General features: G+C 33.1%; 6 protein-coding genes across 6 annotated transcripts; 2 read left to right on the forward strand and 4 right to left on the reverse strand.

The window, feature by feature from the left end:
• Positions 1 to 1,050: 1,050 nt before the first annotated feature.
• Positions 1,051 to 1,695, forward strand: EIN_476170 (beta lactamase domain, putative; the record flags this gene model as incomplete). The annotated part of the gene is made up of 1 exon (XM_004255628.1): positions 1,051 to 1,695. The coding sequence occupies one exon, from the start codon at positions 1,051 to 1,053 to the stop codon at positions 1,693 to 1,695; it is 645 nt and encodes a 214-aa protein (XP_004255676.1).
• Positions 1,696 to 2,827: 1,132 nt separating this feature from the next.
• Positions 2,828 to 3,534, forward strand: EIN_476180 (hypothetical protein; the record flags this gene model as incomplete). Its single annotated transcript, XM_004255629.1, has 3 exons — positions 2,828 to 2,977; positions 3,034 to 3,082; positions 3,125 to 3,534. 3 exons carry the CDS (start codon positions 2,828 to 2,830, stop codon positions 3,532 to 3,534), a joined length of 609 nt encoding a protein of 202 aa, XP_004255677.1.
• Positions 3,535 to 4,372: 838 nt separating this feature from the next.
• EIN_476190 (hypothetical protein) lies at positions 4,373 to 5,521 on the reverse strand (the record flags this gene model as incomplete). Its single annotated transcript, XM_004255630.1, has 1 exon — positions 4,373 to 5,521. The coding sequence occupies one exon, from the start codon at positions 5,519 to 5,521 to the stop codon at positions 4,373 to 4,375; it is 1,149 nt and encodes a 382-aa protein (XP_004255678.1).
• Positions 5,522 to 5,898: 377 nt separating this feature from the next.
• Positions 5,899 to 6,843, reverse strand: EIN_476200 (hypothetical protein; the record flags this gene model as incomplete). Its single annotated transcript, XM_004255631.1, has 4 exons — positions 5,899 to 6,277; positions 6,331 to 6,373; positions 6,548 to 6,596; positions 6,700 to 6,843. 4 exons carry the CDS (start codon positions 6,841 to 6,843, stop codon positions 5,899 to 5,901), a joined length of 615 nt encoding a protein of 204 aa, XP_004255679.1.
• A 522-nt stretch (positions 6,844 to 7,365) lies between these two features.
• Positions 7,366 to 11,196, reverse strand: EIN_476210 (170 kDa surface lectin precursor, putative; the record flags this gene model as incomplete). The annotated part of the gene is made up of 1 exon (XM_004255632.1): positions 7,366 to 11,196. One exon carries the CDS (start codon positions 11,194 to 11,196, stop codon positions 7,366 to 7,368), a length of 3,831 nt encoding a protein of 1,276 aa, XP_004255680.1.
• A 5,250-nt stretch (positions 11,197 to 16,446) lies between these two features.
• On the reverse strand, positions 16,447 to 17,253 carry EIN_476220 (receptor protein kinase, putative; the record flags this gene model as incomplete). Its single annotated transcript, XM_004255633.1, has 1 exon — positions 16,447 to 17,253. A coding segment is annotated over one exon (807 nt), but the record flags the coding sequence as incomplete, so codon positions are not given.
• Positions 17,254 to 17,255: the final 2 nt, after the last annotated feature.

A 17,255-nucleotide genomic window follows, 5' to 3' on the forward strand; every position in this document is an offset into this window, starting at 1 on the left:
TCAAAAATGTAAAGAGAAAGGACGGACATGGGGACGAAGGACGGGAATATAGGCCGAAGGACGTCCTTTGTGGTTTAGGGACGTCCTCCCGCTATAAAGGACGTCCTCCCTGTGTATATGGTGTCCTTTCTATTATTTTCGTGTCCGCGGCATTTTTAAAACTATATAATGAGTTATAATATTACTATGAATTTACTATTATAAAATATAATTATTTCAAAAATAAATTTAATCAAAGACAAATTTTAAACAACAAGTAATTTCGTTATAAATTAATGGTTTTTATAAAAAATGCAAATTTAATTAGTTTTTCAAAGAAAACCGAATGGTAAAATGAAAAAAAATATATAATTATTATAAACCATTAATTTATAACAAAATTACTTGTTAAATAGTTTTTGTCTTTGAATTAATTTATTTTTGGAAATTATTATATTTTTTGATTGTATATTTATAATAAAAATATACTTCGTTATATAGTTTCGATAATGAATAAAAAATGCCGCGGACACGAAAATAATAGAAAGGACACCATATACACAGGGAGGACGCCCTTTATAGCGGGAGGACATCCCTAAACCACAAAGGACGTCCTTCGGCCTATATTCCCGTCCTTCGTCCCCATGTCCATCCTTTCTCTTAATAGAAATAAATAATAAAATTAAATTGAAAAAATAAATAAGTCATAATGAGTTTTTGTGCATTTTTTGTATTTTATTTGATTTTATAATTTGTTAATTTAAAAGTTACAATTTTCTAGTTTTATTAAAAAAAAATATTCATTTGTATTCTTAATAAATTAATAAATAATATATTGAAAAATTGAGACTAAACTATTAACTTATTTAAAATAATAAATAATAATAATATTTTACCAGTAAAAATTTTGTTATTAATAATAGTTTACAAAACAATAAAAACTTAACAAACAAATGTTATAGAAATTAGCTATAAAACTCGACTTTTAGACATCTTAACTTTTCAACATTCTCAAAAATAACACAATCAATTATTATGTACCTGTTTTACTTAAAGATCTGAAATATATCAATGTCCTCCAACTTTGTATATTCCCTAAATCCAACAGGCATTTTTATGGCTAATAACATCGTTCTTGGAGACCTTTCATCGAAGACGTACATTTTAATCGACTGTGGTGGAGATATCACACCAGCAATGAACTTTGTTCGCAGCAAAGGCCTTCAGACGTGCACTGAAATTGTGTGTACACACGGACATATCGACCACGTTGCTGGCCTTCAACAAGCAGTCAACATCACTCGCGCACCAATATCAATTCATACAGAAGACCGTCAACTGTATAACATAGCGCCGGTTCAGGGAATGCTCTTCGGTATACAACTCCAGCCACTCCCTCCACCCACTCGACTCTTGGAAGACCAAGACAGAATTTATGTTGGAAATTACGAGGGGGTTGTTAAACACACCCCAGGACACTCCCCCGGCAGCATTTGTATTGAATTTGAGGAACTTGGAATTTTAATCACAGGAGACACTTTATTCTCTGGTACCGTTGGAAACACTACATTACCAGGAGGAGACCCAGCTAAACTCAAAATGAGTGTTTTAAGCATTTTGAATAACACACCAGAGAACACTGTTGTGATGCCGGGGCATGGTGGGTTGACTTCAATTAAAAGAGAGAAGCAGACAAATACAATTTATTACATGTGAAACATTTCTTTTGTTTTTGTGTTAAAAAAATAAAAATCGAATACCAGTGGAGTCGAACCACTGACCTTCTCTGGAAGATTGAAAAGAGTTACACTGCCGTTGTGTTAGGTATTCATCTTTTAGAAGTTGGTGGTGGTGTGTAACTTAATTAATTAATTTAACTATTTTAATACTAATGAACTTAAAAAAATAAAACCAAATTTTTATAGTTTTATTATAATAATTTAATTATATGATTATTACAGTTAATTAAAGTGGTTAAATTAGTTGTTTTATTAATAATATATAATATTATACCTGTCTCAAATTATAATATTATATTATTTAGTTATTATTAAAAATCCTGATTTAATTAATTATTAATAACAATAGTTTTTCATATTACATAAAAATTTATTAATATTGTTTAGTTGTTTAATTATTGAATAGTAAACTATTCTAATTTAAATAATTGTTGTAAAGCACTTTTAACACTATAATAAACCCCCTTAACAATTGACATGTTATTCCTTTTTAGCTATTGTAATGTTATGCAAATAATAACCTTGTAAAAAAACGGAAAATATATAATAAACTCGCAATTTCCTGAATTTTACACAATTTGAATAGTGTTCAATGTTAATTAAGGTGTTAATAATAAATTTTTAGCACAAATTACACAAAATATTGGGAAAAACAGCTAATTAGAACTAAGACACATTTTTATTATTGTGGCTTTATACAAATCTTCAAAATATATCTTTTCAATAAGAGTTCGAGTCGATTGAAAAGACAACAATTGTGAATAGCCTTAATTTAGTATATTTTTTGAATATAAACTATTCTAAAATAATTACACCTTTTACTCAGAGACCAAATTACACTCAGGCCTTTATCATTTTCTATATTTCTTCCTGTTTTTATTTGAATAATAAGGCATTTTGACATTTAAAGACCCATGTTCAATACAAATTTGGGAATAGTTCTTGTTGATTCCGTGTTGACCACCAAACAACTAAATGAAAAATCAGTGACTATAATAAAATCATTTTCACAGGAATATATCGAAACGAATTCCCAAAATTGACTCACATCTCTTCAATTCTTTGATAACGAACAATTTTTAAGAAACTTAAAAACATACACAAAACAGATGTCTAAGAACTCAACATACAACCCACCAATGAAAATGATTACTTTAGGTGACTCTGGTGTTGGGAAGACGTGCATTTTGAGTCGATTTGTGAATGGAGTTTTTGATAATAAAATAGTCGCGACCACTGGTGTAGATGCCTTTAGTAAAGTTTGTTCCGAAGAACTCATAAATACGAAATTTTCAATTCATCGACTTATCACCAGAAAGTAACTGTCGACCAAATTACTTACAGTGTCCAAGTGTACGACACAAGTTTGTATTCTTTTTAACACATCACAGTGAGTTCACCGCAAGTGGGACAAGAGAAGTTCAGGAGTGGGATAGACAGTTATTACAGAGGGTGTAATGGGGCCTTGTTTGTGTATGACATCACCATGCCGTCGTCATTCAAAGCCGTCGAAGAGTGGGTGAATACTATGAAGCAAAAAGGAGACGCCACCACTTCATTTGTTCTTGTTGGGAACAAAGAGGACTTAGCCACAAACAGAATGGTAAGCATCGAAGAAGGCCAAGAACTCGCCAAAAAAATCGGATGTCCATACATCGAGTGCTCCGCACTCACTGGAACAAAAATCGAAGACATCTTCACGACTCTTATTAGAGACGCCGCACCGAATATGGAAAAGGCCGACGCACAACTTAAGAAACTTCGAGTCTCAATATCTCAGACAAAAACGACTTCGGAAGGGTCTTCTTGCTGCTAAGTTCACTTTTTCTTCAATGTTTTTGTGTTTGTCGGTGAAGATAAATAATGTTAAAAAAAATTAATGACACGTGAGAATGAAAATGACTAAGATAGTGTGTGAATTAATTGATTTTGAATTAAATGGTAATTACAATGATCACTAAGATAACCGCAACTGTGAAGAGCACAAGCGAAACAAATGAAAGTATTCTATATCGCCTGTTACGAGTCTTGAAAAGTAGTGCAAAACTGATGATCCAAGGTAATATAAAAATGAAGCCGAGGATGAAAAAGAGGAGAATTTGGTTGTTTGTCCTCTCCTCATGCAGTTCGTTCGGATTTACTTTTTCTTCTGTGTATTTTGATCCGCTCCAAACGTTGGAAGATGTGACGTGACTTTGTTGTATTTGAGGAGTTGTTTGTTTTTGATAAGAACTCTGAATGGTTGATTGTTGTGGAGTATACTGCCCATAATTAGGGCAGCTTGGGTCTTCATAAGGTGGTGGTAACAGGTCTTGTTGGTAAACATTGTTCTGATGGATAAGTTGGCTCTTCTCGTTCTCCATAGTGTTCATTTGTTGGCAGTCTATTGTTATTAAGTTGCCCTTTCTATTTTAATCAATGTTTTGTTCTTTTATACATTTGAAAAGTTCTAACTCGACTGTTTCAATACATGGGCAGTGAACTTCCCGATTGTAGTGAGTGTTCTAATCTGTTATATTACAACTTTTTCTTTGTAAAAGTAACAAGTGTTTTTTCATTCAAATACGAAAAAATCAGTTCGATTGGAACTTTAAAGAGGATAAAAAAACAAATCTTATTATATGTAATATAACAAACTATAAATATAGAAATTGTTACTCAGTTACTAAAGTGTTTCCTCTAAAGCGTTTGATCACATATTTAATTCCATGAGCCTCAAGCATTGGCACCAAACACTTTACAACATCATCACCACCAACTTTGAAAACTGGCAAGACAACCCTTTGAACTTTTCCATTGTTTTTAACACCATATTTTAAATGTGTTTGAACTATAGCGTCACACACTTGTTGAATTGGATTGCCAAAGACACCATTACCTATTAATGTAAGGACTATGGTCTTTCGTTGGTTACGAATGGCAGTCAAATAAGTTCCCTCATAGTCGGCTTTGAGAATGGAACACATTAAAATCGGGTACTGCTCTATTACAGGCCAATTGAGAGCCCCACCTCCTTGTCTTACATTAATTCCAGCACAAAAGACTTGATCAATCAAATTCCGCTTGTTCTTGGGAACGACTCGCATCTTCCGAACTTCCCAGACAAAGGCGACTTCGGCGTCTGTTTGGACGCCAACTTTGATTTTTCCATCATCAAAAGTTGTGATGTCTAAAGGGAGTGATAAGTGCGGATACCCATTTTCGACGTGAAAGAGATGATCTAAGTCACCTAACATCTCAAGTTGCTTCTCTTTGGTTTGCCCCCACGTTCTATCGTTTGTTGTTGGGTCATAGAAAGGGAAGTGCACTCTAAATATGGCAGAAGCGGGTGCACCAAGTGATGCGGAGGGGCCTTGTGTGTGGTCATAGATGTATTCCGTTGTGAAATTTTTTAAGTCTGGGGGACTTGCCTCGTTGACTGCCTCCACTGCATTAAAATTTGAAGCGACTTGAAACACAGCGTTGTTGTATTGTGGATCTGCTTGAAGGTAACAGACGTCGACTTGACTTCTGGAAGCCAAATCTTCGCGAATTAATATTTCAAAGACACACGGAGTTATTGAAAGTGTTTTTTTCGATGTTTGGAACTTTAAATTGGAAATCGAAATGAGTTCAAAACTTCCAGAAGATATCACTGAAGTTGTTTCAGTGTTAATAATTGAATACATTGGTGTGTTAAATGCACTGTTACCATTTTCTTGAATATGGAGAGATTTTTCCTTTCGAAATTCCTCTTCATAAACACCACAAGTGTACTTAAACCACTCGGTGTCTGTTATATACTCTTCACTCGCTGTTGACATTGTTATTATCCTACAGCGTTTTATAGTTCATTAATAACTTTAATTATATATTGGTAGTTATAATGTCTTTGAAACATTTCAATTAAAACAAACAAAACAGTTACATTTATTATATTTAAGTAGAGTCTGTTTAAAAATGTTGTTTATAGTATAAAAACATAGACAAAATACATTTGTCTATGTTTAAAACACTGGATATCAAGAAAAATGTAGAAAAATAAGTTAAAATTTTGAAACTATACTTTTAAAGTGTTTTAAACAGTTTTATTAGTTCAAAAATGTCCAGACAACGTTTGTATACTGACTATAACAGAAGTCGTGTTGGTCATATGAAAAAACATTAAAAATCAAATTAAAAAAACGCAAAAGAATTCAAATCACAACAAGTAGCACTTCTCTTTTTGGCTCTTCTTCCTATCACTTCCTTTCCCCTTTTTCAAGTCGATGTCGCTCTGCTTTTCATTCGCGCCTTCAGTTTCGAGTCTTTTGAGTACTTCTGTTATTATAAAGACAAACGCTTCTTGCACATTGGTATTGTTCTTCGCACTGACCTCCATAAAACTGATGTCCTGTGACTTGGCAAAGTCAGCCCCGTCTTCCGTTGAAACAGTCTTTTGCATGTCACACTTGTTCCCAACTAGCAACCTCACAGCTGACTTCGATATTTCAGCAGCACTCTCGTCAAGCCACGACTTGCAGTTCTCAAATGTCTTGCGATCAGTGCAGTCATATACAACTATCACCCCATTTGATCCTCTTTTTGTCATTTTTTGCACTTTTGGAGTTATACACAGACAAGTGCAACAAACCGATAATACGACTGCGTGATCGTATGGAACTTTTCCTGTCCAGCTATTTATTATTATTAATTATTATTGAATTGTTAATTAATTAAATAAACATCGAAAACATTACACAACAGATGCAAAAATGTACAAACCAGTGTCCCACTCTTTGTCAATACATTTCAATTCAAACACTCTAGTTATACTTTTTATCTATATGTCTATGTCTTTATAGATAAACAAACAACTTGAATCTTCAACTTCTTCCCATTTAACTCCATTTTTTTAACCTGCGTGTCATTACTTTACTATAAAAGACAACCCCCCATATTAATATATATATTGATATTTATAATATGTATAAAATCACTCCGTTTCCATATAGAAAAAAACTTTAAAATCAACGCCAATCGTCGCTATGAACGCATCACTGAATGTATTATCTGTGTACCTTAACAGAAGAGACGTCTTTCCTACACTCGAGTCCCCAATAAGAAGAAACTTGAGTAAGTAATCCCATTCCCTCTTTTCAGTCATTTCCTCTTCTTTTTAAGTTCCTCTTTATCAAAATGCTATTATTGTTAGTTTTTCTAAACTATTTAAAAACTAGTGGAGCACAGAAAAAAATTCCATTTATAGACGTTTTTACGAAATTGTATTTCAATAATCTTCTGATATAGTTTTTTTAATTTAAAAAACTAAAACTAAAAATAATCAGAAATTTTGTATATAAAAAGTATAGTAAATTTATATAACTTTTAATTAAATAAATAGAATTTGTTTCCAATTCGGTAAATTTCTTGATTTGCAAAAATTATTGAAAAAACAGTAATAAAATTACTTTTTGAAAAAATGAACAATAGTCAAAATTTTAATAAATTTAACTATAAAAAACTAAAAAAAATATTAAGTCTTTCACATTTGCAATTATAGCAAAATTTAATTAATTAATAATAATTTAGTAATATAATCATATTATTTGATTTAATAGTTTATTATAGTAAAAATAAACTAAACGGAAATCGCAAGAAAAATTGATTAAATGGTGTTCGTCCCAATTTACTCATTGAAGTTGGTGTTAGCAGCTTCGTTATCAGCGGCCTTGAACTGAGCGTTTTCATTTGCGACATTGACAACGTTCTTCATAGCGGAGCTGACCAATTGGTAAGTCTTGAAAAGACCGATAGAGACTGCGATTAGAGCCACGACAAGAGCGACAACGACAGCAGCAACCGTAGTAGCAGCGGCAATAGCACCAGAGTTATTGATTTCACCGGCAAGAATGCACTCGACCTTATCGTTCAATTGCTGAGACAAATCGGACTGATTCATAACCATACAGTTACCACAGGCGTCAAGTTGGTAATGTTCCTTTTCAGTATCAGCAAACATGACGAGTGAAGCACTTCCGTCGATATAAGAGCATTGGCAGTAGAAGCATCTGGCTTGGTTAGAAGTCAAAGTTGGGAACTCTTCTGAGACGACACATTGCTTATCCTTGTAGACGACATCTCCAGTCTCTGGATCACATGAAGCATCTTCACAGAGATTTCTGGCACTTGGCTCGGAGTTATCATAAGTCTTGTTCCAATAGTGAGTGCATTTCACAGCACCAGCTTCAGCACTTCCTTCGTAAGTATCAGAGCCACCAGTGCAAGTCTCAACGCATTGGTATCTGAAGCACTTGTTGTCTAATTTGACCTTGGACTTCTCCAAGAAGTAGGCAGTGTCTTCATGTGGATCATTAATGTCGAATTCGACAAACTTGCAGTAATATCCATTGTCTCCGTCACACATGTATGTTGGACGTCTGCAACCAAAGTCTTCATTTTCTGCTTTTTGTGAACACTGGACATCATCGGTGAACACTGGGCACTTATTGCCATTGACACATCCAACAGAATCACATCTCATTGATCGTGAGACTTTGTCAGTCTTGTCATAGATCTTCTTTCTATTCTCTTCAAGAGTCTTTGTAGTATTATCACACAAGTTATACATCTCAGTGCACTGCTCTCCAACAAGAGCACTCACTTTACAGTCCTTTGGCTGACACTTGAAGTCGGGGTCGACTAAACACTCGTTGTTCAAACAAATGAATTGGACGCCATTCTGATCCTTTGGACATTGATCAACTACAGTAAATTCATTAACAACTTCTCCTCCAGCAGGTGTAATAACACATTTCTGGCAATTGCTCTCAACGAAAGACCACTCACAATAAGCCTCAGCGTCAGCTTCAGCCATAAATTCGTCGGACTGTGGGTATCCAAAGGCAAAGTTGTAGTTATCAATCTTGCTCGAGTAGTGATAGGAGACCACTAATTGATCCATACAAACACCAAACTTCTTGAAAACATCACCAAAGAGATCTTCTTCAGTGCATGAAAGTGGGTATCTTGGAATGCACTGATTGTTCTTACAATCCTTTGGAATCTTGTAATCAATTGTAACTCCATTGCCAGATGTCCATGTCTTATCAAGTTGCTTGTTGACACAATTTGGTGTGTATTTGTTAGTAGTGTTATCACAAGCAGAGCACTGTGGAATAGCATTAACAGTGTATGAGCACTTACCAGTCTCTTCGTTGTAAGTGTAAGAGTAGACGGTTGAATCAGCTCCACAAGACAATGGAATACATTTCTGACAGAACTCTTGGGCATTACCAGTCGATGTGTAGACACATTTGCTGTTTTTACATGTACCCTTGAAACCACCGCATGAGCTTGTTGAACTGCTGCATGATTCAACATACGTAGCAGTATCACCGACAAGTTTACAATAACCACAATCAACAAAGAGTTCACTGTCGGCCTTGATTTGAGTCAAGACACAAGCGTTGTCTTTACAAGTGTAACCCCACATACCTTTACAGACATCTGAACCGGTAGCAATTTTAACAGTTTGGTTACAAACCATAGACTGATATTCAACGACACCAGTAGCTTCATTACAGACGGCCTTCATACAATCTTTATTGATCAAATCCTCCTTGCAATTTGAGTTCTTGCAGACTGGGGTTTCTCCAGTGTAATCACAGATTTGAGTCTTATCATCACAGTAGTTTCCTCCCGGGTTCTGATCGCACTTGCATACGTTATTAGTCTCAGCATTGCATCTGCACTTTGATTCAGTGACAGTTCCACCGCATTGAGAGTAAGTATCACATTTCAATCTGTTCTCGCATTGCCCAGTCTTCTCATTGCATCTGGCAACGTAGCAGTCCATTTCTACATAAGGAATAGTCTTGACACAGACCTTGTCTTCGACCTTACAAGTCAAATCGGCACTGCATTTGTATTGTTGGCACTTTGAGGTCTTGCTTGGGCATTTTGCAGAACCCTTCTTGTCCTTAATGCAATAACCAGACTTGGCATCACACTTATAAGTGTAGCAGTATCCATCAGGGGCGGGTTGATCATCAGTCTTGCAGTTGTCGACCAAAGCACATTTAGTGTTAACACCTCCATTGGGGCAGGTAGCTACCATGCAGGCTACTGGTGGTTCGCAAGAAGAGTTATATCTTGAGTACACACAACCTTCCAAATCCTTGCAGACACGATCACCGACACAATCAGCTGGGCAAGAGACCTTTTCCTTTGGTTTCGCTGGTGGCCATGGGGTGCATGAAGCAGTCTTAGTATCACAGTAAGTGTAGTAGCAAGTGTTCTCACAGCACATTGGGCAAGTGCATCTGTTCTTGGCATCACAGAACCCATTGCAAGTCTTTCTGTCACATCTTTGAGTCAAGTTGACTCTAATACCAACAAAGGCGTCTTTGATCATTTGTGGGACTTGAGCGGGGTCAGTGGTCTCATGGAAGTGGTCACCAAGAGACAACAAAGTGGTCAACTCAGCAGTCATAGCAACTCCCTTTCTGTTCAAAGAGACGACGTGGACGGTAATATTGTTGACATCGAAGTCGGTGTTAGCATTGAAACTCTTTCCAGTTCCTTCATCAGTCAAAACAAGAATAGTTCCTCTTTGAGTGGCACCGGAAGCAACTTTTGGAGCCAATTCTCTCTTAGCTGCAGTGATCAAAGCATCGACCTTTCCTTTAGCTGGTTCAAATGAAGACAAGAAATTTCCATTGATTTGTGAAAGTGGCTTTTTGACAGTCGAATAAGCTTCACCCTTCAAGTAGTAAATGGTAACATCATTAGTGATGGTTGGGAGGTCAATGTGGCCAGTGAAAGCGTCTTGGGCTGATTTCAAGACGGCCTTGTCTGAGATACCCCAGACGATAACCATGTCGGACTTGACGTTGTTAGCAGTGAAAGACTTCTTGCACTTTGAGGTGGTGTTAGTCTGATAGTCTTGCATGAAGTTATCATCGTAGCCGTTGAAACTTCTGAAAGTGATTGACTTTCCCCCAATGAAGTCGAATCTGCAAATAGTGAAGTCGTTGTTCAAGACGGAAGTTCTCTTCTTGCTCAGAATAATGCTAACAAGTGGGCTCTTAGCTGGGTATTGATAACAGTTTTGTCCATTGACGTTGACTGGGACCAAAGCGTCTTCAGAAGTGGGTACTCTGTCCCAATCAATTTCGAACTTACGAATTGGATAGCCGTAGTCCTTCTGACAGAAATCTTGAGTTGAAATGGTATCAAGATTTGGATTCTTAGACAAATCGACATTGTTATCTTCGTTCATAGTTTTGGTCACCCAATCATTGCCTTCTTTTTGGGTCCATACAAAGTGTCTCCATGGTTGCATGGCAAGGTAATAGAAAATGTCAACGCCGTTGTCGTAAGAGTGTTGCCACATACCGGCGTTCTTTCCACGACCCATACGGCCATTGTCGTAGATATCGACATCACCACTGAACTCATTGAGCAGGTCAGCACTTGTGAAGCACAATAATGTTGTTAAGAAAATAATAATGAACATAGAGTGATTTCTGTGTTCTCTGTAAAACCTTTTATACCTCTTTTGATGTGGATGGCGCTATTTTTAAACTGTTCTATTTTACTCTTTTACTGTTTAAAATGGTACCCATGTTTTACTCGAGTTATTTGTGGTTTAACACCAATCATTGTGTGGCTATTCTAATTTTTATTAATAAAATTATTAATAATTTAGAAATTTGAATCAAAAAAGAACATGTCTCGTTCATCAATTATTTTGGGTTCTTTATTTTTGCGTTTTGGTAATGAGAAGAAAAGTGAATTTAAAAAATCATTGTATTGATTGTTTTTTCATTGATTTTTTCGGGAAATTTGGGATACTTTTTTTATTTTTTTCTTAATTGTCTCGAATTCGTGGTTTTTATATACAATTAAAAATTGAATGAGATTTTTTAACTCATTTTGGAATTGTCTTTCGTTAATTATTTTATTTATTATTATATGTACCATTAAATAAAAAGTACAAAAAAGAACATATCATATATAGTATTTTTTTATATAATATATTACTAACGAATTATCAATTCTTAAAAAACACAAAATTTGTCTTTTCATGACACCGAAACCCCTTTTTGAAAGTTAAGTTTCTATTTTTGTTTGAGTAAAAATAAACTATTTGTTGCACATAACAAGCAATAAATCAGGATTTATTATTTTTAACAGAACTAAATAAACAGTATTTCAACAGTTCTAACGTTACACATTCAAATTAATATAATTAAGTAAATCCAACCATATGTTTAGTAAAATTATTAATTTTAATCACCTTTTCGAAAAAACATGTTTTTACAAAAAGGCAAAAATCAATACTATATTTAAAAAGTATCAAATGTGGCAATAAAATATAAACAAAAGAAAAAAAATAAGCAAAATACCGGGAAAATATTTATGAATAAATTATTGTTTTGTTTATTATAGTTATACAATGGGGTCAAATTAATTTTGGTGTTAGGCTTCATAATAATAACCATATAAATATCTGGTTATATTAATTATTATGTAATTTAATCATTTATATTTTAATTTCAATTAATAAAATTTTAATAAAAATTTATAAATGATATTAAAACGCGAATTATAGTTATTATCATTTTTATGGTTATTCTAATTTTAGTAATACAAATAAATCATACATAAGTTCAATAAATTTAAAGTAATTTTAAAATAAAAATTTTGTTTATTAGTTTAACACGTTCGAAACAGAAACGCAATAATAATAAGTTTTTATTTTTTTCTTTTACCTAAACCTTTTTTTGCCTTCATACACAAAACAAATTTTTTTAATATTTTATTTATTATTTTATCGACTCAAATTTGAATTGTATATTTTATAGTCACACTTAAAGTGAATGAGTTTGTTTGTGTAAAACAAGAGCAAAGCATTAGAAAGAAAGATGGTGTCTAATGATGGTTTAATATTTTTGGTTGTTTTTTATTTAAAAAGTATATTGTCATTTGATTATAACAATATTGGTGTTTAAATTGATGTTATATTTGTTAATGTGACTATTTGACGTTGTTTGTTATTAAGTGGATTGACGATGTAGCGTTTTTATATCAATTGTTGAAACACTATAAAGCGATATGAAATTTCATCCAAAAAGATTATTTTTGACCAATCTTAGGTAATTGAGTTCTCATTTGTTAATTATTTTAAGTAAAATAAAACTGACTACAGTCAAAGTCGCTTATTTGTAGGTTTTCGTATTTGTGGGTTTTGCTTATTTGTGGGTTAACTGACCAATCAAAATCAAAACATACAAATAGGTTGTATCTTCTCGAAACTGAATAATTAATTGAAATAAATTAAAATAACTTTATTTTTTGGGTGTATCTGAAACAAAATCTAATATGGAATAAGACTTCTTTTGTATTTTTTTAACTTATTTAATTTAAAAATTTTAAGTTTCTGTTAAAATGGTTTCCATATTTAATAATTGTTTCTATATTTTATTTAAAAAATACTATAAAAAATAATATTTTTTGATTGATAATGCAAATGTGGTACTGAGGTTTCGACTAATAATTAATATTTTTTATAATATTGTATAAATTAAATATAAGAGTTATATTTGGACGTTTTTTTGAAAATAATTAAGAACCATGTTCATTATTATTCAAATAGTATTTAAATAATAAAACGAAACCTTAGTATTCGTCGAAACTTTAGTATCATATTTGTAATTATATTATCAGTCTTAAAACAGTAATAGTAAATTTTTAGACCATTATAACTGTTATTTTTCGGGAAACTGTTGAAAAATCTCCAAAAATACTATTATTTAATTTTATTTAGTTTTTCAACTTTTTTCTAATTCCTATTTTTTAAGGCTTATTTTGTGTATTTATTGTGTCAAGTGGACAACTATTTACAAACAGACTTTAGTAAAAGACTAAAAATTAAGAATATAGTTATTTTTATTAATTTTTGATAATTATAATAAATCAAAGAATATTCTTCCCAATTCTTAGCAAAACCTACAAATAGACAGCTTTTTATGCAAGAAAACCCACAAATAAGCGACTTTGACTGTATTGGCCAGTTTGGGTTAGAAAGGGGTTTTGGAATAAAAATAATAAAAAAAATGATTTGGACAATTTACTTTTTACTTATTTTTCTTTTTAAAAAAAAGTTTTGGGTTGTGAAAGTGTTAATAATAAATTAATTAAAATTGTGATAAACAAATATTTGAGAAAAATATTTCATAATTAAACTCTGTTATTCATTTAAACAACAAAATGTTGGGTTTCACAACTTCCTTTATTGAGTTGATTTGACATAATTATATAATGTTTATTTATTTAAAACAAATATTATTTTTTTAATTTTCAAATAATATTATTATAATACGTTTTTATTAATTATAGTAAAGTCAATTATAAATTTAAAACCAATAGTTTTTAAATTATTTATTAATAGTAATTAATTTATTTATTTTAATAAATTATTATGAGAAATGACACAAATCCCGATAAAATATGTCAGACAATAGTAACTTACCTAATTTCTTATGGACTGATGTCAGTGCATATAATGTTTTGTCAGTGAATATAAATAAAAACTATATTATTGGTTTGTATAAACAATAATTAAACTATTGACCCAAGATTCAAAAATTACTTTTATAGTACTTTTAATTCAAAATAACCATTATATTTTCCAACTTAATAATGCTTTTCATTGCCCAAAAATACAAAACTCAAAAAACATATGAGACCAACACGACCACTCCGACTACCAAATCCAACAGCTCCTAGACCAGCTAATGTTCCAAGGAGCACAACAATACGTAAACAAAATGTTCAGCAGTCGCTTCTTACTACACTACAAACAACTGTTTTGACACACCACACTGGAACCACAATTACAAGTAATCAAATGGATGTTAGAAACACCCAATTGACCAATACCGAAACTTCCAGAGTATCTTTAGGTACAACAAGAGGAACACAATTGACCAATACCAAAAGAAGAAGAAACTCTGAAACTTATCGGGAAATAAGAGCTGGATATTTCAGAAGAGCTGATCAAACACTTGTATTGGAAGACAAAGAAAGTTTTATAAGAAGGATAACAAACAATCCAACTATATTAGACACAGTATTTACAAATTCTTTCATAATACCACAACCTCAAGTAATTGTTGATATTGTTGTTCTCAATTCATCAACAATAAAAATATGACTGGATTTTCAATCCCAGATTTCGAAGAAATACATTCTATTTTGTGTTCGGAAATTACATTTTTCCTTTTAAAGATAGAAGAGGAGTGAAAGTGGCAACATGGTCAGAGAAAAGAAACAGCTCAGCAGTATTGGCTCATAACAAACGTTGTAAATTAAAAACTGCTGAAATTTTACTAATTATGTTGACATTGTTCCACACAAACGAAAGTTATTTCAACATTTATTTGTTGTTGAAAATGCAAATTAGATACGCAGACGCTCCATTTTCTGTTAGCAGTGAAATCAACAAAACTGTATTGAATAGAGTCAATAAAAGAATTGGATATGCAATTGATAAAGGTCTAAATTTATTTGTAAATAACTGCAAGCGCAATCTTATCAATTCTTTGCAAAATTGTTCAGAAGTATTAAGTCCTTTTTCTTTTGGTAAAGAGAAAAAATTCGTGGATATAATACCAGCACTCGACAAGTGCTATTTTGCGGTTGATGGGAGGGAGCAGTCTATTCTAAATAAATTCAAAATTGTTGATGGCAAAGAAGTGTGGAATGGTGTTTTCTATAGCCAAAAAAGAACCACTGTGGTTTAAAAACAGAGATATATTGCACCTACCTGGGCATTGTAACCCATTTGATAACATCAATTCCCGCATCTTATCACGATGCAGTTATTTTTTGAGAAAATTTTGATGAATCATTAGAGATAAAAAAACACATTTATTTTAGGTGACAGTGGTTATCAAGGTCATCCCAATGTCATATCAATGTGGAAATATGATGAAAACGAAGATGAAATACACCACAACTTGGTAAAATTACACAACACGGTGGTTTCTTCACTAAGACTAATAATAGAAAATGTGTTCGGCAGGCTTGTAACCATTTTTAGAATTATGCGAGATACATATAGTTTATCAATTGATAAATATGAACCAATTACCATTTTGTGTCATGGAATTCTAAATTATCACGTGTTGGCATATCCACTCAGAGATGTTCATTTTTATTTAATAAATGAAAAGTACCATTTGCCAGGAGTTATTCAAACGTTGCCTATGAAAGCACAAGAAGCAGTTTGTAAAATAACGGATATGATAAGAAATGATGGATGGGATTTGCAAGACGTAATTGATTCTTTTGATTAATCGAAAATGGAATTTTGGTTTTGTATTTTTGGGCAATGAAAAGCATTATTAAGTTGGAAAATATAATGGTTATTTTGAATTAAAAGTACTATAAAAGTAATTTTTGAATCTTGGGTCAATAGTTTAATTATTGTTTATACAAACCAATAATATAGTTTTTATTTATATTCACTGACAAAACATTATATGCACTGACATCAGTCCATAAGAAATTAGGTAAGTTACTATTGTCTGACATATTTTATCGGGATTTGTGTCATTTCTCATTAGTAATAACATATAACAAATTATAAATTATAATACAATTATTATTAAAAAGTACTTTAAACAAACTCTTCAAGAAATCGTTTAAAATTTCCATTTCCAACACAATAAAAATAATAATAAAAAAAACCAAAGATGAATTACTCTGTATCAGAATCAGAAGACTCTGAATTATCTTTCTTATCAGCTTGAGGTTCAACATTTGGTTCTTGAGGTATCGAAGAAGATGTAGATGGCATTGAAGGAGCAGAAGGTGTGTTAGCAGTGACCCCTGGTTGTTCTCCTGGTAAAACTTTCTTTTCCCCCTCGACAGACAGAGCGTATCTGATGTCCTCGCCCCACGACTCGATGGTTGCGAGGATGTCTGCAAATGTTGGACGTTCTTCTGGGTTTTGTTTCCAGCACTTAGTAGTGAGGTCCCAGTAGTTTTCTGGGATGCCCGTTGGTTTGTCGAGTCTGTTTCCTTCGATGACAAATTGTGGGATCATCCACGGCTGGTTGAATCGCTCATCGTTTTCGTATGCGTTCTTTTCGATGTAAGTTTCGTACAAGACAATGCCAAATGCGTACACGTCGACTGGATAGCTGTATTCGGATGAGTTCTGGAGACACTCTGGTGCCATGTATGTTGGTGTTCCAATGCCTTGCGACAGTGCTTTTGATTGCAAGTTTCGTTCGGAGATGTTTCTGCACGTCCCAAAGTCTGTCAGTTTTGCGCAGACTGGGGAATGTGGGTTGAGTGAGAAGACAAGGAGATTCTCGCCTTTGACATCTCTGTGCAAGATACTGTTTTGGTGCAGATAGTTCAGTGCAACAACCATGTCATCAAGCACTTTCACTTTCAGTTGGTAGTTCATTGGGTTCTTTCCCCAGATCTTGCTCAGTGACCCGTACTCTGCAAATTCAGTCACAATTGCATCTCTCCCTCGTGTAAACTGCTCTATCATCA

This window comes from Entamoeba invadens, assembly GCF_000330505.1.
Source record: "Entamoeba invadens IP1 unplaced genomic scaffold scaff_1105074725313, whole genome shotgun sequence".
In the NCBI taxonomy this organism is placed as follows: Eukaryota; Evosea; order Mastigamoebida; family Endamoebidae; genus Entamoeba; species Entamoeba invadens.